Raw genomic sequence first — 22,703 nt, 5'->3', positions numbered from 1 at the left:
TTTTACTGCATCATCTTTTAAGATTTTGAATACCTCAGCTGGAATACTGTCACCTCCACTAGCTTTGTTGTTGCTCAGCTTTTCTAAGGCCCACTTCACTTCACATTCTAGGATGTCTGGCTTGAGGTCAGTGACCACCTCATTGTGATTATCAGGGATGTTCTTCTGTGTAATTTTGCCACCTCTTCTTAATCTCTTCTGCCTCTGTTAGGTCCCTGCCATTTTGGTCCTTTATCATGCCCATTTTTGCATGAAACGTTCCCTTCATCTCTCCAATTTTCTTGAAAAGATCTCTGGTCCTCCCTATTCTATTGTTTTCTTCTATTTCTTTGCACTGTTCATTTAAGAAGGCATTCTTATCTCTTCTAGCTATTCTCTGGAATTCTGCATTCAATTGGGCGTATCTTTCTTTTTCTCCCTTGCCTTTCGCTTCCCTCCATTCCTCAGCTATTTGCAAAGCTTCCTCAGACAGCCATTTTGCTTTCTTGCATTTCTTTTTCTTTGGGATGGTTTTGGATGCTATCTGTTGTACAATGTTGCGAACCTCTGTCCATAGTTCTTCAGGCACTCTGTCTATCAAATCTAATTCCTTAAATCTATTTGTCACCTCTACTGTATATTCAACAGGGATATGATTTAATTTATACCTGAGTGGCCTAGTGCTTTTCCCTACTTTCTTCAGTTTAAGCCTAAACTTTGGCAATGAGAAGCTCATGGTCTGAGCCACAGTCAGCTCCTGGTCTTGTTTTTACTGACTGTATAGAGCTTCTCCATCTTTGGCTGCAGAGCACATAGTCAATCTGATTTCTGTGTTGACCGTCTGGTGATGTCCATGTGTAGAGCCGTCTCTTGGGTTGTTGGAAAAGAGTGTTTGCTATGACCATCGTATTCTCTTGATAAAATTCTATCAGCCTGTGCCCTGCTTCATTTTGTACTCCAAGGCCAATCTTGCCTGTTATTCCGCTTATCTTTTGGCTTCCTACTTTAGCATTCCAATCCTCCATGATGATAAGGACATCATTTTTTGGTGTTAGTTCTATAAGGTGCTGTAGGGCTTCATAGAACCAGTCAATTTCATCCTCTTCAGCACCAGTGGTTGGGGCATAGACTTGGACTACTGTGATATTGAATGGTTTGCCTTGGATTTGAACTGAGATCATTCTGTCATTTTGAGGATTGTATCCCAGTATTGCTTTTCCTACTCTTTTATTGACTATGAAGGCTACTCCATTTCTTCTGAGGGATTCTTGCCCGCAGTAGTATACCTGATGGTCATCTGAATTAAATTCACCCATTTCTGTCCATTTTAGTTCACTGATACCTAAGATGTTGATGTTCAGTCTTGTCATCTCTTGTTTGACCACGTCCAGCTTTCCTTGATTCATGGATCTTACATTCCAGGTTCCTATGGAGAAAAAATCTTTACAGCATCGGACTTTCCATTCACCACCAGACATATCCACAGTTGAGCGTCCTTTCGGCTTTGGCCCAGTCGCTTCATTCTTTCTGGCGCTACTAGTACTAGCCCTCTGCTCTTCCCCAGTAGCATATTGGACGCCTTCCGACCTGAGGGGCTCATCTTCCAGCGCCATATCATTTTGCCTTTTGGTACTGTCCATAGGGTTTTCATGGCAAAGATACTGGAGTGGGTTGCCATTTCCTTCTCCAGTGGATCACGTTTTGTCAGAACTCTCTGCTATGACCTGTCCATCTTGGGTAGCCCTGCACGGCATAGCTCATAGCTTCATTGAATTACGCAAGCCCCTTCGCCACGACAAGGCAGTAATCCATGAAGGGGTATCACTGGATACCCAATTTTAATTCCCAGCCACATCTATAGTTAATTAGATCCATTATCTCCCCTTATTTGATCTTTCTGCTTCTGCCATTTGCCCTGTACTTACTTCATATTGAAAGTAGAGTTCCATTCTACTTTTTGTAAAGCTCCATATGTACTAGTTGTAATTATAGTGATTTTATGAATAAGAACAGCAGCAGCAACAGAAAAACTCAAGTTCCAGAAACTTTACTGATTTGAAACAACATTTTCTTTCCCTTCTTTGTTAATTTAGGCTCCCCAAAGTCCTCCAAACTGATCTGATTTAAATGAGTTCTGAAATATAATGGTAGAATAATAGAATCCAGTGGACATATTTTGAGCACAGTGATCTAGCACAAATTAACAGTCCACCATAAGATTACATTCAAATTCAAGACTAGACTAATTAATAGCGGTCTGGAGAGCTTGCTAGTTTCAGCTGAGCCTGGGTAGTCTGGAGCACAGACATAGCTATAAAGCCATTTGCTACTCTTGGAGGAGGAAAACAAATCACAGCAAAGAATAGTAGAACGTGAAATCTGCCAGTGAGCTATTTCTAATTTCTGACACTGAAAATAGACAAGCTGTCAACTGGGCACAAGTGCCACAGGTCAGGTCCTGAGCCAAATGTGCTGCCTGTCATCAGAAAGAAGCAATAAATAGGACACAGTTTGGCATCAGCTGCTTGTTGGAAAAAGAAACCCAGGGACCAGTAGTACTCTAAAAGCATAAAAAGGAAAGAAAGGAAAGGAAATTATACATAGCCAATGGTCTGGCTTACCAAGTATTAGCGCCTCTTCCATTGTACTAAAAAGAAATAAAATAGATCTGAAGCAAGGACTGGGTAGAGGCATTAATACAGAGATGCACAGATTGTGGCACTAGTTGCCCCCAAAAGCTGGAATGAAGTTTCTAAAAAATTTCCAAAAGTTACTCTCTCAAAATTGTAATTTTAAATATGTTAATTAGGGGAAATGACTGAATAAATGATTAAAATCTTGATACATTTTAAATTTTTATTTTGATTATGTTTAAATTTTTAATTTGAAAAACATTGGAGCAAATCTCTTGCATGTCACCGAAAGTTTTTAGCATGCAGCTGGAGGCCAGAAGATTAATGAAGACTAAGAAAAAAATAATAACAATGTTAATATTGTGGTTGATGACTTATATGACTCTTATCCTCCTTCAAGCTATTCAGACTTCTAAGTGGACATAAAAATGGTTATTTACAGAAATTGTTCAGTAACTGATTAAACATAAAATGTGTAAAACTCACTATCACATGCTATTGCAGTGGCTGCTATCATAAATATAACTTCAAACTAGATGAATACATGGTAGGAAAAAAAAATCTTTTCAACTGAACTCAACTCCTGGAATTATTTGGACACATCCATGTTGTTTTCTTGGCAAAAATTGTCCCTGCTTCTTCTAGGATTTTTTTTTTCTTTTAACTTCCAAGTCCAGTTGACAACCCTGGTATTCTCTTCCCATCCCAGAACTAATCAAGCTTGATTCTGCTTAACGCCTGAGCCAAAATAAAGTCCGACAGGCACTGCCACATACTGAAATGAACATAGAGCAGGAGGAAAACAGCTACGTGAACTATGAAAATGAACCTCGTGTTTTGAAATGTTGCTACATTTATATTAGTTACAAACCCATCAAAATAAACTTGCATCTACTTTTTAGATTTTCCCTTTCACAAGAATAGAACAATGCTTTAGTATGGCCACACTTAACATGTATGTGTTTGTGTGTGTGTGTGTGTGTGAGAGAGAGAGAGAGAGAGAAGAGATGAAACTTGTAAGGAAGGTTCTAGGAGGAACTCTTCTTTATTTATGGCCTATATATAGGTTTCATTTACTTAATTTCAATATTTCATTTGTTTCATTTATTTGCTATATCCATATCTACAATTTCCATAAGGTTTTGGGTGAAGGGTGTATACTCACATTGAGGTGTGAATTTGTGACTGTGACAGTTGCCTGGAGTCCTAAGGAGATATTGGGCAGTGATGGAGAAGTGTATAGACTGAGTTGGCTAGCTGATCCATCCAGAGTAACAGCTTGGTGTTGGGGCAACATCTATAGAAAAGGAAAAGAAGAATTAGGAACAAGAAAGAGGGAGCAGTAGATAAGATAATAGAGAAATAAGAATATGTAATGTATAGCAGGAAGAAAAAAACCTTGATATTCTCCCAACTCTTTAATATGATCTCAAATGGCTTGGGTCTGGGATATCTGAGGGAACACCTGCTGCCAGCATCAAGTTCCCTTCGTCCAGTGCGCTCCCACAGGGAGGGTCTTCTCAGGGTACCGCCGGTAAAAGATTGGCGGCGGGTAACACCCAGGGGGAGGGCCTTCTCAGTGGGTGCGCCTGTCCTCTGGAGCCAGCTGCCCGTGGAGCTTAGGAATGCCCCCGACCTCTGTTCGTTCCGTCGGGACCTGAAGACCTGGCTCTTCGAGCTCTCTGGCCCAGGCTGAGAATTTTAATTTTAATTGTTTTTTTTTACTTATTCAGGGACTGTTGTAATTATTTTTAATTGTTTTTAACTTTTGTATTTCTTGTTTTAAATACCCTGTAAACCGCCCTGAGTCCTTTGGGAGAGGGCGGTATATAAATCCAATTAAATAAAAAAAAATTAACAAGGCAAGACACAGCAGAGATCCTGGGATATAAAAGCCAAAAATAATTATTTTTCTTATTATATATATATATATTATATCCAAGAAGCAAAAAAATAAATAGCTGAGGGGTCAATGTCCCTGAATAATAGTCATTTAACATACATTCTGGAAATCTGGGGCTATGCTGGTCAGGAATTATGGGATTTATAAATCTAATACATCTAGCCAGGCAGAATTGATAAGACTGGTATAAGCATTTCCTTTTCAATTATTCTCTACTAATCAGAACAGATTTACATATGCTTGATAATATAAAATTAGCTCAATAAGAAATTAAAGTTGTGAGTTGTGATACCAAAAGTCATCAAGAAAACAAAGATTAACACTCCCCAACTCTTTTAGAGAAACTTTATCCACAAAGGAAATTAAATTCTGTGCCGAAATTGGACTGGATCAAATCTCTAAGACATATACAGCCATACAGCTGCGTTTCAAGGCAGCTGGGACTCTGAACTCGTAAATAAATATTCATTGCTATATTTTTTGCTTTTAATCCTTTAGACACATGAAAGAAGACACAAGTTATATTCCTCCAAATATTTTGTCTATATCCTCATTTTGCATCAACTGATACCATCAAATTAGCCTATTTGGATTATTCATACAACTGCATCAGTAATGATGTGGGACTCCAGCAGATAAGAATAATTGTTTCAAAAGTATGTTATAAACTTATCATAGAAGATTACTACCTCTCTGCTAGTATTAGATTTTAATATCTTATCAGCTGGGCTGAACAACCATCAAAGATGCAACGAAGGCAGTTGTGGCTGACTCCATCTTCTTTCACCCTTATCCCTCTTCTCTACTGCAGTTGGCATGGTTGCATAGTATCTGCCACTAACACTGTAGATCTTTTCTTTTCCTTGGGTGCTACAAATACATTGATTTACCACTGTAAAGTGAATGATACACTGGTAGTAAATGATGGTGTCATTTTAAAGTTAAAATTACAACCATATATTTCAATTTGATGTAAGATAGAATGGAAGCCTTTCTTGCACATGCTCAGGCACAAATATATATAGGCATACATTTACTCTGTTTCAAAATGTATACATTAACTCTATAATTGCATTGCAATATTCCCACATAGATTTGCTGTGTTCCTGGCTCAAGATAATGCTAGATATTTAAATAATTAAATTCCTCCTAATTTTTTAAAAATCTCCCTAACAGGCCTATATCATGATGATGACATTATAATCATATTTCAAGCAAGAAATGGGAGCTTGGAGCAATGGTATTGTTCTTTGCAATATCCAAAAGCAGATCTGTCCACCAGGTGGTGCTTTGTTTTGTAACAATGGGAGAGCACTCTTCAGAAGAGCTGGGGAAAGAGACTGTCATGTTGAAGGTAATGATAGGTTCCTTCTGCACTGCAGCTCACCCCAGCCCAGCCCAGTGCAGTCCAGAAGAAGTCAAGGGGAAAAAAGTGAGAGAATGGAAATTCCCACAGAATTTTCCCCACAGAAACAGGATAAACGCTAAGTGAAAATCAGCAGAGAATATCTAGCTTTGCTTTTTACAGACAAAACCATTTCTCTCTTCAGGGAGCTTTCAGGTTGTTACAAGAAACCTGGCGCTGTCCATATAAATACTGCATAGAATCACATGTTCTCTTGGAAAAGAGAGTAAAAGCAATGTTTTTGTTCCACAGACATCCTATCACATTAAAAGCTTTTGTTGAAGAGAAATAGTCAACGTGTGAATTTGCCATTCTTCTTCATCTTTCCTAATGAGTCTCAGCCTTTCCTCTTGTTGCTGCCTTATCAGTTCTGGGGCTATATTGGCTCACGTATCTGGGCCTGATCCCATTTCAGGTTGGCCTTCATGCTTTGACTTACGTTTAGGGTGGGCACCTGCTTCTTTTCTGTTTCAGTCTGTTCAGCTGGAGAAACTGCCCTTTCTATTTGACCCACATTAGCGTGTTTAGTATATGCTGTGGTATTGGGTCTGGTTTCGTCAGCCAGCATGATGTCTAATTTCTGCAAGGGCAAAGCTCTTTTCCTTTAAGAGCCATGCTGGTGCAGTGATTAGAAAGTGATTAGAATGCATTGCTCACTCCAGGACTTCGATTCTGAATGAGTTAAAGTTGACTCAGCCTTCCATCCTTCCGAGGTCAGTAAAATGAGGGCTCCGATTGTTGTGGGCAATATTCTGACTCTGTAAACCACTTAAAGAGGGCTGTAAAGCACTATGAAGTGGTATATAAGTCTATTGCCATTGCCCTCTTTCAACGATTGTTTTTCATACATGATGTTCTGGATCACTGCATTTTCAGCCAGGGCGCCATCAGCCCAAGGTGCAAGCTACTCTCAGGCAGCCTGCCCATTCATAGTGGTTAATTGAGAAATTTGTATTATGTTATTACCTAAAAGAGAATTTTAATGAAATATACTGTAGATATAACTTCAAGAAAATTGTCTGAGATGTATAAAGTTACTTCAAACTTATTGAAAATGAACGGTCATTTATTTATTTATTTATTTATTTATTTTTATTTTATTTATTTAATCGATTTTATATACCGCCCTATTCCCAAAGGACTCAGGGCGGTTTATTATGTGCGGTGGACTTGTAAAAAAAGTCTGAAATTTCTAGTCAAATACATATAATAATACAAAGAATTGTAAACTCAAAAGTCCTTTTTTTTCAAAAGCAAACTGGACTTCTTCCAGAGGAAGAAGAAAATGTTTCACTTCTCATCCTAGGAGCTTCATCAGTTCTGATGGTGGGGAGAATGGAAGGATAGGTTCTCATAGGTTGGGGGGAGGTGGAAGGATTACATTTCTTTGTAGTCATTTGGTCATTAGCATTCTCTGAGAGCTGTTGAGGCCACTTGGGGACCTGAATCAGGGTGCAATTGGTTGTTGAATTTTCTTGGAACTGCTGTAAGGGCTGCATTATAAACTGGAGATAGTGTCTTATTCCTCCTCCTCCATTGAGGAAGAGGTATTTAATTCTAACCCTCTTTCAAACCAATGGTCCTCTCTGTTATGTCGTGGGTTCTGGTGAGCAGGAATGAAGACACACGGTTGGGTACAGAGAAACTCATTCTTTATTTCTTGATGGAACTGTACTCAGGCTTGGGCTGCACCCAGACCCAATATATAGCCAAGCCCTATGGTAGCAGCCAATAAGATTGAACCCGCACTTTCCGCCGTAGGCTGACCAATTGTAGGCCCGGAGATGGCCTGTTTGGGTTGCTGGAGAGCTGTTAGCTCTCCAGCAACGCATGTGGTGTGGTACCCAAAAGCCCAGTACATAACACCCCTCCCTCCTAAGATCAAGCTGTAAACCCCTTAACAAACTCGACAACAGCCAAGACTTATGAATCACTCCCATAACTAAAATACAAAATAACAAAATAATAAAAAAATAATGCTTATGAATTCACGGTGGCTAGAATGACATTACGTGACCTTTACAGACGTGCCATTGCAGTAGAGACTACAATAAGATTTAACAATGGCTAAATGGCTAGCCAATGCAGTAAGGACTACAAGAGATTAAACAATGTCTCAATGAACATGCTTACAGGCAGTTTCAATTTCTGTAGGTAGTGGTACAATTGTCACACACTATACATCACTTTATTTTACAATATAGTCTGTAAGATATGCTGGAGGTTTGTGTGGCCTGGAGGAACGCCTTGGAGTCCCTCTCACTTTGTGGTCTACCAGCTTACCCGGTGGGCTGGGTAGACCCATGTTCCCATGTGCTCCATCATCCAGGGGAATTGAAACACTCTGGCTGGCCTCACCAAGTTGGCCCACCCCAGAGTCAGTCTGTTCTGCAGAGTAGGCACAGCGGTTGCTGAGATTCGGCTGGCTCGCCTGGTCAGGGGTTCCATGTTGCACTTCTGAGCTTCCAGGTCCTTCCTCGGAATCAACTTCTGCTGAGTAGGGGAAACCCTGGTGGTTCTGGTGTGGGCTGGCTTGGGTGCCAGTTTGAGGACTTCGGGAGGGACTTATGCCACAGTCCTCTCTTAGTGACTGTTCGGAAAACCTCTTTCTAAGCTGGTCAATGTGTCTTCTGACCAGTCGCCCTCCCTCCAACCCCACTTCGTAAGATAGGGGTCCAGATGCCTTGGTCACCTGACCAGGAACCCATAAATTCCCTGGCCCATAGTTTCTGGCCCAAACCCAATCACCCATTTGCAGCCCCCCAGGGGGTTTTGGTCTAGAGCCTTCTGATGCCACTCTGTCTGGATGCAACCTGTCCAGTTTAGTAATTAAACGTCTTCCCCAACGAAGCTCAGCAGGACTTTTACCTGTAGCAGTGCAGGGCGTAGAATGCTGGCATAGCAAAAAATCTGCCAATCTGTGATGCCAGTCACCTGTGATTATACGTTTGAGTGCCTCCTTTGTTGTCCTCACCATGCGTTCGGCTTGTCCATTCGAAGGATGAAACGGTGCAGACGTAGCATGTCTGATGAGGTTAGCTCTAAGAAAAGCCTGAAACTCAGCAGCAGTGAATTGAGCCCCATTATCAGAAAAACGTTGGGCAACCCATGTGTTGCAAAGTTTTCTCAGCACCTGGATGGTCCTAGCAGTAGTCATATTATGAACTGCAACTACTTCCTATCCACTACAATTAGGAAAAGTTGTCCTTGAAAAGGCCCAGCGTAGTCTATGTGAACCCTGGACCAGGGTGTGTGTGTTTCTTCCCATCTGTGAACTGGGGCCTGAGGCATTTCAGGCCATAAGTTGCTGGCAAGTATAGCAACCATGAACTTGATCCTTTACAGCCTTATCCAGGCCAGCCCACCAAAGGTAGCTTCTAGCTAAGGCTTTCATCCTTACAATGCCCGGATGGCCTTCGTGTAGAGTGTAAGACTGTCCCTCAATGAAGTGGGGATAATGACTCTGTTGCCCCATAAAATACAGCCCTTCTGCGCAGACAACTCACGTCTCCTGACAAGATAACTTTGAAATTCAGAGCCTGGACTTTTTTCCAACCAGCCCGTGTATACCCATGACAACACTCTGCTCAGAATTTTATCTGTGGCAGTTTCAGCAGCAATATCCCCTGAGTGGAGGGGAAACTCAGGTAAGTCCTGAATGCACAATATTTTAGCAGCAGGAGCTGGATCAGGATCCATTAGTGGCAGTGGTAGTCTGCTGAGGCCATCCGCATGGCCCATTTCCTTCCCTGGTTTATGAATTAAGTTAAAATTGTATGAAGACAAAAATATAGACCACCTCAGCATTCTTGGAGATAGTATGTGGGGAGTTTGTTTGTCTGTTGTGAACAACCCCAAAAGGGGTTTGTGGTCAGTGTAGACAGTGAAATCCCTGCCATATAAATAATCATGAAATTTCTTAACTCCAGCCACTATGGCCAAGGCTTCTTTATCAATCTGTGCATAATTGCGCTCAGCAGAGGATAAGGTCCTAGAATAAAACGCAATAGGAATCTGTTTCCCATTTTTCTCTATGTGGCTTAGGACTGCCCCCACCCCATAGGGAGATGCATCACATGCAAGTCATACAGGTTTAGACTCTACAGGGAGTGCAGAATTATTAGGCAAGTTGTATTTTTGAGGATTAATTTTATTATTGAACAACAACCATGTTCTCAATGAACCCAAAAAACTCATTAATATCAAAGCTGAATATTTTTGGAAGTAGTTTTTAGTTTGTTTTTAGTTATAGCTATTTTAGGGGGATATCTGTGTGTGCAGGTGACTATTACTGTGCATAATTATTAGGCAACTTAACAAAAAACAAATATATACCCATTTCAATTATTTATTTTTACCAGTGAAACCAATATAACATCTCAACATTCACAAATATACATTTCTGACATTCAAAAACATAACAAAAACAAATCAGTGACCAATATAGCCACCTTTCTTTGCAAGGACACTCAAAAGCCTGCCATCCATGGATTCTGTCAGTGTTTTGATCTGTTCACCATCAACATTGCGTGCAGCAGCAACCACAGCCTCCCAGACACTGTTCAGAGAGGTGTACTGTTTTCTCTCCTTGTAAATCTCACATTTGATGATGGACCACAGGTTCTCAATGGGGTTCAGATCAGGTGAACAAGGAGGCCATGTCATTAGATTTCCTGCTTTTATACCCTTTCTTGCCAGCCACGCTGTGGAGTACTTGGACGCGTGTGATGGAGCATTGTCCTGCATGAAAATCATGTTTTTCTTGAAGGATGCAGACTTCTTCCTGTACCACTGCTTGAAGAAGGTGTCTTCCAGAAACTGGCAGTAGGACTGGGAGTTGAGCTTGACTCCATCCTCAACCCGAAAAGGCCCCACAAGCTCATCTTTGATGATACCAGCCCAAACCAGTACTCCACCTCCACCTTGCTGGCGTCTGAGTCGGACTGGAGCTCTCTGCCCTTTACCAATCCAGCCACGGGCCCATCCATCTGGCCCATCAAGACTCACTCTCATTTCATCAGTCCATAAAACCTTAGAAAAATCAGTCTTGAGATATTTCTTGGCCCAGTCTTGACGTTTCAGCTTGTGTGTCTTGTTCAGTGGTGGTCGTCTTTCAGCCTTTCTTACCTTGGCCATGTCTCTGAGTATTGCACACCTTGTGCTTTTGGGCACTCCAGTGATGTTGCAGCTCTGAAATATGGCCAAACTGGTGGCAAATGGCATCTTGGCAGCTGCACGCTTGACTTTTCTCAGTTCATGGGCAGTTATTTTGCGCCTTGGTTTCTCCACACGCTTCTTGCGACCCTGTTGACTATTTTGAATGAAACGCTTGATTGTTCGATGATCACGCTTCAGAAGCTTTGCAATTTTAAGAGTGCTGCATCCCTCTGCAAGATATCTCACTATTTTTGACTTTTCTGAGCCTGTCAAGTCCTTCTTTTGACCCATTTTGCCAAAGGAAAGGAAGTTGCCTAATAATTATGCACACCTGATACAGGGTGTTGATGTCATTAGACCACACCCCTTCTCATTACAGAGATGCACATCACCTAATATGCTTAATTGGTAGTAGGCTTTCGAGCCTATACAGCTTGGAGTAAGACAACATGCATAAAGAGGATGATGTGGTCAAAATACTCATTTGCCTAATAATTCTGCACTCCCTGTATGTAATGAGTTACAGTGGACTTTCCTGATAGAAGGGCTTTCAAATCCTAGAAACTTTTTTCATGTAAGTTAGTCCACTTCCAAGGGGCTTTTTTATCAAGCAGCCTGTGGAGGGGCTCTGCTATCGCAGCCTTACGAGGTGGGAATGTGTGATAAAAATTTAGGAGGCCCAAAAATGCTTCCAGCTCTCCCTTTGATCTAGGCCTTGGAGCCATTTTGATGGCCTTCACTTTTGAATCAGCGGGGTGAATTCCATTAGCATCGATACGGAACCCCAAGAATTCCGTTGATGAGACCCCAATACTACATTTGTTTTTCTTTAATTTGAGGCCCACATCACGGAGCCTCTGCAAAACAGCCCTGAGCCTATTGGCCAACACTTCTGGGGATTCCCTGGCAATGAGAACATCATCAAAATAGGGGCAGACACTCTGAATACCCTTAAGAATGCGTTCCATAATCCCTTGGAAAATACCCGGTGCAACACTGACACCAAACTGCAAGCGCTTGACTTTGAATGCCCCTCTGTGAGTCACTATTGTTTGAGCTGCGGCTGTGGCCTCGTCAACCGGCTATTGCTGATACGCCTGCACTAAATCAAGTTTAGCAAAAATGGTTCCCCCTTCCAAAGAGGCTAAAATGTGGCTGGCTACAGGAACTGGATAAGCGTGTTGGTTAAGGGACTTATTTAATGTGCATTTATAATCTGCGCAAATGCGAACTTCCCCGTTGGATTTCAAGGGGGTGACAATAGGAGTTTCCCACTACCCCCCATCAACATGTTGTAATACATCCTGTTCTATTAACTTATCGCTTTCAGAATCAATTTTGGGCTTTAGGGCAAAGGGGACCCTGCGAGGCTTAATCCTAATTGGCACAACATTAGGATCTAACTTAAATGAAATTGGCGGGCCAGTGTACATTCCCAGGGTTGACTCAAAAACATCCGCATATTCCTCACAAACAGTCATGAGGTCTGCTGTTTGTGTACGATTAATGCCTGTAATTTGAATGCCTAAAGCATCAAACCAATCAAGTCCAATAAGACTCGTTCTTTGGCCCTCTACTACTACGACATCCAGGTGCCCCCAAAACCCTTTAAATTTTACCAATAATGTGGCTTCACCCATAACTTTAACGTGAGCATTCTGAAAATCTGTTAAAATAATATCTGAGGGCCTTAGTTTAGCCCAGTGGTTACTGTACCTACAAACAAAGTTGAATGTGTCTTGCGAAAATGATCGATACTGCCGAGCCGGAGTCCAACTCCATCTTACATGGAACTCCTTGTAGCTCTATTGAGAGCTTGAATTTAGGCTTGAGGGGACGACAAGCCCCAGTGCGGCAAACGCTCCTCTGGCTTCTGAAGAACCCCATACTAACTGGACCCTGGGCTCCAGTACCTCTCCTAGTTGGTTCCTCCGACTGGTGTTTGGGTGGCCTGTCTCTCTGGTGGGCTCTGCAAACCACCACGATGTGGCCGGTCCTTCCGCAAGCTCTACATGTGGCCAAGCGAAATCTGCAACTGGCGTGAAGATGGTTGCCTCCGCACCCCTTACATCTAGGTAAGAGAACTGCCTTGTAATCGTTCTCTCAGTGGTTTCCGCGGTTTTGCGCGTTTGGTTGCCTCTGGAGCTTGTTGATTTCGGGTTCTTCATCTTCTGACAATTCTCCGATGCATCTGGTGACCTCAAGATGGACGGAATCTTCAGCCCTTGAAGGTTTAGTGGGCTGCACTGTCTGTACTGCACCCCCAGCGGCTTTGTCAGTCATGACCTCATCCTGTGCCTTGGAGAATGTGAGATCTAGCAAACAGTCTCTGCTGAAGGGTTCTGTCTCGAAGGCCACAGATGAGTCAGTCTTTCAGTTGTTCCTCTAAGTTCGAGAATTTGCAAAGGCGTGCAGCCTGCCTTAGGCCCATGATAAGCTCTGAAGCTGTCTCACCGGGTAACTGCACTCTTCGGTCGAACTTAAGCGCCATGCCATCTCTGACATCTTGGGCTGAAAATGTCCAGTCAGCTTCTTCTTAATGTCTGCAAATGATACTGCTTCGATGGGCGTCGGCACAAAAAGGGTTTCTGCTAGGTTGAAGACTGCTGGTCCACACATACACAGCAACGTGGCAGCTTTTAGACCTTCCTCTGCAATTTGGTTTGCCCGCAGGTAGTTCTCCACTTGCGAGAGGTAAGACGGCCATTCTTCTGGATCTTTTACGTCGAACTCTCTGAGCTTGCCGATCTTTGGCATCTTTCCTCGATTCCTGCGTTCTTGGATCCTGCTTCTTGGGCTCAGGGAATGGGTCCACTGAGCACGCGGCCGCTAGTGTAGCTTAACTAGCCAGCCTGGGGGGGGGGGGGAAATGCCTCTTCCCTCCAGCGTGTATTGCCGTCCCCTCAATAACTTCAGCCCTTTTAAACAGTGAAGCAGGATCCCACCTTCGTCGCCACTGTTATGTCATGGGTTCTGGTGAGCAGGAATGAAGACACACAGTTGGGTACAGAGAAACTCATTCTTTATTTCTTGATGGAACTGTACTCAGGCTTGGGCTGCACCCAGACCCAATATATAGCCAAGCCCTATGGTAGCAGCCAATAAGATTGAACCCATGCTTGCCGCCTTAGGTTGACCAATTGCAGGCCCAGAGACGGCCTGTCTGGGTTGCTGGAGAGCCGTTAGCTCTCCAGCAACGGACGTGGTGTGGTACCCAAAAGCCCAGTACATAACACTCTCTATCCAAAATGTGGTCTTTGCTGTCTTCAAAAGTGTTTTTCAAATGCAGATGGACTGCTGAATCTTGTCCTGATGGATTTGATCTTCTGTGTTGTGCCACGTGCTTGTGAAGTGGTTGTTTTGTTTCATCAATGTACAGATCTGCATACTTATCCCTGATATATTAATTGTATATATCACATTGCTCAGTTTGTGTCTGGATATTTTATCCTTGGATTGGACAAGCTTCTGCCTTAGTGTATTCCTGGCTTTAAAGTGAACATATATGTTGTGTTGAACTGAACATGTGAACATGTATGTTGTACTGAATGTTGTGTTGAACTGAAACCAGAACACAACACCATGTACAACATGAAATCAGAACTTTTCTTGCTAGAATTAATTGACACTCAAGTAGAAAAGAGCCATGGAAGATTATTTTTATATATAATTACTGCTACAAGACTATTACATGCACGAAAACAGAAATGCTCTGAAATACCCACAGCAAAGGGATGGTTGGTGAAGACAGAATTAGTGGAGATGGTAAATTTAACTTTTTTGATTAAAGATCAATAATTATATTTATCAATAACTGGAAAATCCTTATATACATTTTAATGAAAAAAGAAAAAAATGACTTATGGGTTTGAGGATCGGTATGGGTGGACTATGGCAAGAAGGAAATTATAATGTAACATTAGATAGAGAGTAAAATATAAGTTCATTTATAACTTAAAAAGATTGAAGCTGCTTTTTAATATATTTTTTCAATTTCTTTTTCTATTTTCTTTGTTTCAAATATTTATACTGTTTTTATCTTGTTAAAATTATTTAATAAAAATTAAACACATATGTGGAGAGAGAGAGAGAAAGAGAGAGAGAGAGAGAACGCACACACGTATATGCTTGGAAAGCAAGAGATGTTTTACCCCATTGCTATTTCACATTTAATCTGTGAAGCTAAAATAGTGACAGGCCAAGTCTACTGGAGAGCCCCAGATAAGCGCAGCCATCTGAGCCCTGGTCTCTTTGCCCCAAACCCAACACACTGTTGTTCAAAGCAACAAATTGTGGGCAAAATATGTACAGATAGACAAGAAAAGAGACAAAGCAGCATATCACAGCAAGTAGTAACACTCTTTCACTAGGCTTACCTCAGAATGTATGTTAGGCACTGACCCAGTAAGCCCATTTTCTGTGATGGCGCTGTTGGAGCTATTTGGGGAACTTGGGCCAGATCCAGGAGCACTGCTGCACATTGAAGACACTGCAATGAAAGGGAGGAAATTGTCACCATGTTAGTTTTCCACTGAATTAAGAGGCTCTTGTGCCCGAGTAGGCTTTTGAAAATTTCCCTTTTTATTTTGAAGCAGAATCAAGTTTCAATTCACATGGTAGCAAAGAAATATTGGAAAAATATATGTTAAAAAGATAAAATTCAGTTGTTGGTGTGGTTTTCCTTTCTAACAGAACAAAGCACCAAAGAATGTTAACATGCAATAAAGGAATATCATGTTACAGAACATACAATTTACACAAGCTGCATAAAAAAATCCCTAGCATTTCCATGTTTTTAGTTCACAGGGCTATTAACTGAACAGCTGTCTCAACTGTCTCACTTATTCCAAACGATATTTGCTCAGTCTTCTTTTACAAGATTTACTGAAATGAAAGGATATCATTATAGAATTTCAGTGATTAATGATTCCCAATTTTCCCTGAATACGTATACATTTGGTTGAAGATATTCTTAGTTTCTTTCTAACAGTTTTCAACGAACTTGGTGAGGAAATAGTTCTTTTCACTAATAATTGAGAAGCTTGCAGGTAGCTATTTACCAGATAGTTTCCTGAAACCATATCAATCTGTAAACTGACTATTGCTTCCCTTTGTGATTTTCTAATCCAAATGTTATATCCTTGTTTTATCAGAATTGATAAAAAGAGAAGCATGCAAGGCATGATTCCACCACACAGAAATGAAGGCTCCTAGCTTTGTCTTTGACAATTCAAATTCATCTTTCTATTCATCTTCCTTCTCATGAGAAGGAAGGACTCACTGGAGAAGAGCCTAATGCTGGGAAAGATTGAGGGCACTAGAAGAAGGGGACGACAGAGAATGAGGTGGCTGGATGGAGTCACTAAAGCAGTAGGCGTGAGCTTAAATGGACTCCAGAAGATGGTAGAAAACAGGAAGGCCTGGAGGAACGTTGTCCATAGGGTCGCGATGGGTCGGACACGACTTCGCAGCTAACAACAATAACAATATTAATTATAAATACAGAAGTGAAACAAAGAGAACTCTAGTTTCCAAGAAGGAGCCTCAGGTTGCTAAGAGCTCAAATGTCAATTTTCTATACTCCCCCTTTTCCCAATTAAAATAAAAATTTCTTCAGTGTTCTTCTATAACTTAAATGGCCACCCAATAAATGGCCAAGTTAAATGGCCACCCAATAAATTACTACTATTAACATTATCAGTGAAACATCTAAAATGAATGCATCACATATATATTTATTTATTCCTGAGCTTTTTCAATCTGCTCTTAGGTTCACCAAATCTCTCCTCTTAGATTGTAATATATTTAAGAAGTCTTTGAATAATTATCACTTTATTGATAATGTTATCATACTATTGGGTCAAGATTAAACTAAAAATATTCAGACATTTCTTCCTCTTTCATGTTTTTTAAAAAGAAACGCTATAATTCTCATAACATTCATATTCTCTGGCCTGAGTTATTGTGCTCCCTTTTCACTACATTTCTAGTCATATACAAATTCATGATGCAATAATATATAAGTAATAAAATTTATTTAGTATTAGTTAGTGCTATGTTGGAATTTGATAGCAAGTTTGTCAGGGAGACCAAGGACTGGATGCATGATACAGTACAGGAATTTAGCCATGGTTAATATGATTTCAAATTTGTTTTTGAGCCTCATTAATATCTCTAATATACCTGTAGAAATCTATAAAGTGAAAAGTAAAATAAAAATGGCAGAAAAATAAACGAACTAGCCAAACGAACAAAAAATATTGTAATTATTTCAATAATTAATTCAAATTTGATTCTAGCTTTCTCACCAATTAATGTTTAAAATAAAGTTTAAGTTTCAAGTTTTATTTAATTTGTATACCGCCCTTCTCCTTGGTAGGGACTCAGGGCGGTTCACAGGGCATATATAAAAAAGACAATACAAAAATTAAAAAAGATTAAACCCATGCCCAGTTAAAAACAGTAATACAAATCTAAAACGACAAATTAAAACCCATAATCCCCCGTCAGGCCAGACCAGCCATTTCAAATAGGTGGGTCTTCAGGCCACGACGGAAAGTTCGGAGGTCTGATGCCGTCCGGAGCTCCACCGGCAGTTGGTTCCATAATGCCGGAGCGCCCACAGAGAAGGCCCTCGCCCTGGGGGCCACCAGTCGGCATTCCTTGACTGGCGGCACCCTGAGGAGGCCCTCTCTGTGGGAACGCACAGGGCGGAGGGGAGTTGATGCCGGCAGCAGGTGGTCCCTGAGGTATCCCGGACCCATGCCATGTAAGGACTTAAAGATCGTAACCAAAACCTTGAACCTCACCCGAAAGACAACTGGTAACCAATGAAGCTCGCGGAGCAAAGGTGTAACATGGGAGTACCGGGAAACTCCCAAGACAACTCTCGCGGCCGCATTCTGTACCAGTTGGAGCCTCCGAGTGGTCTTCAAGGGAAGCCCCATGTAGAGAGCATTACAGTAGTCAAGGCGAGAGGTCACGAGCGCATGAGTGACCGTACACAGGGCATCCCAGTTCAGATAGGGCCGCAACTGGCGCACCAGGCGAACCTGGGCAAAAGCCCCCCTAGTCACGGCCACTATATGATCTTCCAGGGTAAGCCGTGAATCTAGGAGGACTCCCAAGTTGCGAGCCCTATCCACGGGGGGTAAGAGCTCACCCCCCATAGAAAGAGATGGAACATTTTGAATGTCCCGGGATGCCGGAATGTACAGCCACTCAGTCTTGTCAGGGTTGAGTTGAAGTCTGTTCCTCCCCATCCAGACCCGAACCGCCTCCAGGCAACGGGACATCACAGCGAGGGCATCACTGGGGTGGTTTGGGGTCAAAATAAAAAGTTGGGTATCATCGGCATATTGATGATACCCAACTCCAAAACCACGAATGATCTCACCCAGCGGTTTCATATAGATGTTGAACAGGAGGGGCGAGAGGACCGATCCCTGAGGAACTCCACAAGCGAGAGTCCTAGGGGTCGACCTCTGCCCCCCTGCCAACACCGACTGCGAGCGTCCCAGGAGATAGGAGGAGAACCACTGAAAAACTGTGCCTCCCACTCCCAATCCCACTCCCAATAAAAACATGGTTTCATGTGATCTCAACATAATGTGAGCAGAGTGCTCTCAGCTAAGCTATCACAGATCAATGAATGTAGTTTAAAACAGAAAGCTCCATCTTTCAAGCAGAAAAGAGAGAGGAAAGTGAGGGAAAATTATACAGGGCTCTCTATAGATTTTTCTTTAGGAAAACATGGCTTTACAATTACATTTCGACAAATGATGGGTTTTATCTGTTTTGCCAAATTTCTTCCTTCAATTGCAATGTTTTGATTCTACTATCCTGTTTTATCAACCACTTTGTAGCACACAGAGTATACCAGTATATACTTTTAATTTTTAATCAGTTTTTTCTCTCCCTTCTTGATATACTCAGGGAGAGGACTGAGGAATGAAATGTTTCATCCACTTTTTTTTAAAAAAAGCAAATGATACTTGAACGTAGCTGGGCTAACGTCCTCTCTTACCTGTGATTTCAATTGCTCGTTTTTTGAAGGTGCTGATAACTGTCCCATCTTTCCTCCGCAGCAGAGGACTGCTTCTTCTCTCTGCCACTTTCTGTTTTAATCGTGAGCGCACTTTTAAATTGGGTTCTGAGGCTGAAAGGAAGAGGCAGGCAAGAATGAAAATTAAGGTGGTCAGTATTCAACTGAAATGGACAGACTTAGGCAAGGAAACAAATTGTGGCAAGGAGAAGCTAACTGCAACTACATTTACCAGATCAATCATATTGCTTCAAGAAAGACTGAGCTTTTATAAATATATTTATTCTGCATTTCTGAAACATAACAATAAAACACTCAGTCCCAATACAATGTCTTCTAGTTCTACCAAATGCCAGCCAGGACAGTTAAATGTCAAAGCCCATGATATTTGGACTCAGGATGACTCCATTAAGAAATAAAAGAATCTGAGCAAAAGACATATTCTTCTTTTTTAGCAACACAGATATCCAGCACTGATAGGGCCTCTGTAGGTAGATGCAGCTTATTCTCACTTATCTATCCTCTTCTGCCTGATAAAACCCTCCGCCTCCACCCAGGATGCCAATTTAGATTAATTTGCTCCATGAAATCTGGAAGATATTCTACATAGACAACCTTTTTCTATTCAGCTTCTACGTCTTTATAAAAGCGTAAGTGGAGTCCTGCTGGATCAAGCTTATGATCCATTTAGTCCATCCATAGCTATGCAGACGCAATCATAAACAAAGACAGAATTGTTGACTTCCCCTAGTGCTAGCAGATGTCTGGGATTAAGGAAGTAGTAAATAGCTACTAGGACTATTAGCCACAGGGACTAGCAGCCATGGATAGCTGCTGATCTTTCATAAATTTGTTCAGTCCCCTTTGAAAACTTATCATCTGATAGCTGCAAATTCCATGGTTTCACTAAACACCATTTCTATATGTCCTTTGAAAGTATATATTCAATCAGACAATGGCAAAAAGACTACTACCTTTTGTTCAGATCCTATCATTTTAGAGACTGTAACACAGAAATTGGCCAGTTTCTCTGCATTACCTTTTGAAGAACCCAATTCTTTCAAACTATATATTTTTTATTTGTAACCAAGAAGTTGACAAGGTTTGAATAACCAAAAATACACCTAACAGACTGGAGGTAGGGAGAACAATGGGGAGAACCACTTGATATAATTAATAGCTCCTCCAGTCAAAAAGTTGAAGAGGTGATGAACAAGATTCTTTACTGACTTAAGTCCTTAGATACATGCTGCCAGTCAGTAAGTTAGGAAGACAAACAGTCAGACTTGGCATAAGGCAACTTCCTATGTTCCTAAAATTTCCTGATTTCACATAGCTGCTGGGCTGCTTTTTCCCCCCACGTAGTTTGACTGTAAAAAAAAGTTTTTACAAAAGCCAGCTGAGCTGTTATACAATTAGCATCTAAACAGCTGATTTCTTGCAAGGGAGCAATGATTGCATCTAAAAATAGACTGTTTTGTGAAGCCAGTCTTCATAGTACATTTATCCAGTGCTCTACTGTAAATTTAGAATTCATGTCATAATATTTTAGCAGAATGAGGATTTAGTATGTGAGCTTGATTTTCAGTCAGAAGTTGGGTTTTTCACATTGTAAATGCATTATTTTATAACATACTTGTAATTAATATTCCTTTCTAATTTGTAATCTGATTTAATCAGATTAAATCAATTTTTCTTTCCTTTGGTCTGTCAGCACTAGCCACTGTCTTTACAAGTACATTTAAGTTGCAGAGAAGCCATGCAAACTGACCCCTTTTGTTTATTCTTCAACTATAGATCTTTACTAACCAGTTTTCCGGAGTGGAAAGTCATCTCTGCTATCGTAAGTGCCAAGTAAAGGTAGTTTGCAGGAGGCTGGTGTTCCCGGGCTGCCTGTCTGGGGAGGGGAACTCTGGTCCAATGAGGTATGATGAGCCCCCCTGCACAAATCAGAAAAAATATGTCCAGATTTATTAAGAAAATTTATATAGCTGCCCAACTCACTTTGATGACTCTGGGTAGCTTACAAAGAAAAACCAATAATTCCACAGTCATCAAGATTTAAATCAAGATAGTTATGCTTGTACACTAATTAGCATACAAGTAGTCCTCTCTTACTAACTGCTTCGTTTAGCAAACATGCAAACTTCCAACAGTGTAAAAAAACAGCTTTGTAATCAATCTTCAAATTTATGAGTTGCAGCACCCCACAATCACATGGTCATCATTTGTGCACTTTGCAACAGAGATAATGAAGAATGTGGAAGTAAAATTATAAGCCAGTCAATGATCGTCTACATAGTGACCATTGCACTTAGCAACGGAATTACTCATACAATTTTGGTAGCTAAGCAAAGACTACCTCTGCTTCTTCCGAAAGTATCCTTCTGCTTTCTCCATTCGTATTGGATTGCATTTTTACTTTATAGTTACTTGGCATTTCTTTAAATTTCATTGAATGAAAACGGCAACCAGAGTATATTCAGTAGTCAAAGGCCACTCGTACAGATGGATTCAGTTATCATTCATTTCTTGTTTTTTTCTGTATAGCCTGAAATTCTTCTACCTTTCCATTCAGCTTTGGTGACATTTTTTTTAAAATCCCATTTATATCCCGCCCTTCTCCGAAGACTCAGGGCGGCTTACAATCTAAGAAGCACAAATCAATGTGCTTAGCAATAGCCTGTAATACCAGAAAGCTACCAGTATGAGATGAAAATGGTACCATGATTCTTAAATTTGTAAAGAATGAAGGAAAAAGGAAGATTGGAAGGAAGATCACAGTAATCTTTATCTTCTCCTTTTCCCCTTTTGGCTGGAGAATGATCACTGATTTAGTATAGTAATACTGATCTTCAACCCAAAATTTAACTGGTTATTTGATCAATATTAATACCATTTCATCGAGCAACATATTGTATCCATTTGTCATTAAAGCTTAGACCACTATACCAAATTCAGTCTTCTGTATGGCCTTTTCTGTAAAGCAGAAATTCAAAGAAAAAATTCTGATAGCTACTTGATAGTAGAAGCATGAAAATAAGTATAGGCTTAACTGGGTAAGACTGAAAAGATTTAGTGATATTTCCAGTAAAACTGCTCGTTTCCTTGAGAAATGGATTTGACCAGATGCTATACAAATTAGACAAAGATGTACTATTGTTGTGAACAGAATAGGAAGGAGAAACTGTCTCACGCTTCCAGTTCCCCCACGATTCATTATCCAAAAATAGAATTTGCTTTTGCATGCACAGACACAAACATATACACACACAGAAACACACAAGCTGGCATACTGGTGAGGGAACTGTGAAATTGCTATTTTGAGCAAAATGAATGAATGAATTACTTCCCACCATAATATAATTATGTAAATATAATTATTGCTGAAGATTTAAATTTAGAGAAAATTGAGTCCCTGAAAATGAAGACATATTCCTATTGTTCCTATTGCTGGATATACAGGAGCAAATATCAGTTGCACACTGGCTGTATAGATCTTGCATGTTTGTGACTGAAGTATTTATTCCATAACTGAAACTCAACTCTGTGCACAGCCTGTCCTAAATCACTTAGACTTAG

General features: G+C 40.9%; 1 protein-coding gene across 5 annotated transcripts in view; it reads right to left on the bottom strand.

Moving 5' to 3' along the window:
• HDAC5 (histone deacetylase 5) overlaps positions 1-22,703 on the bottom strand; it is a 176,944-nt gene that overhangs the window by 45,221 nt on the left and 109,020 nt on the right. For all 5 annotated transcript variants that reach the window (XR_014494321.1, XM_083378654.1, XM_083378653.1 and 2 more), the window contains 4 exons: positions 20,931-21,061; positions 19,104-19,235; positions 15,454-15,566; positions 3,778-3,909 (listed from right to left, as the gene is read on the bottom strand). Coding sequence is in view for 4 of the 5 variants with exons in the window: in XM_083378654.1 (XP_083234780.1) it covers positions 3,778-3,909; positions 15,454-15,566; positions 19,104-19,235; positions 20,931-21,061 (508 nt within the window). In the remaining variant the exon portion in view is untranslated. The remainder of the gene's footprint in view (positions 1-3,777; positions 3,910-15,453; positions 15,567-19,103; positions 19,236-20,930; positions 21,062-22,703) is intronic.

The sequence above is a fragment of the Vipera ursinii genome (genome assembly GCF_947247035.1).
Source record: "Vipera ursinii genome assembly, chromosome: Z".
Taxonomy (NCBI): domain Eukaryota; kingdom Metazoa; phylum Chordata; class Lepidosauria; order Squamata; family Viperidae; genus Vipera; species Vipera ursinii.
This window is presented reverse-complemented; position numbering and strand designations above follow the sequence as displayed.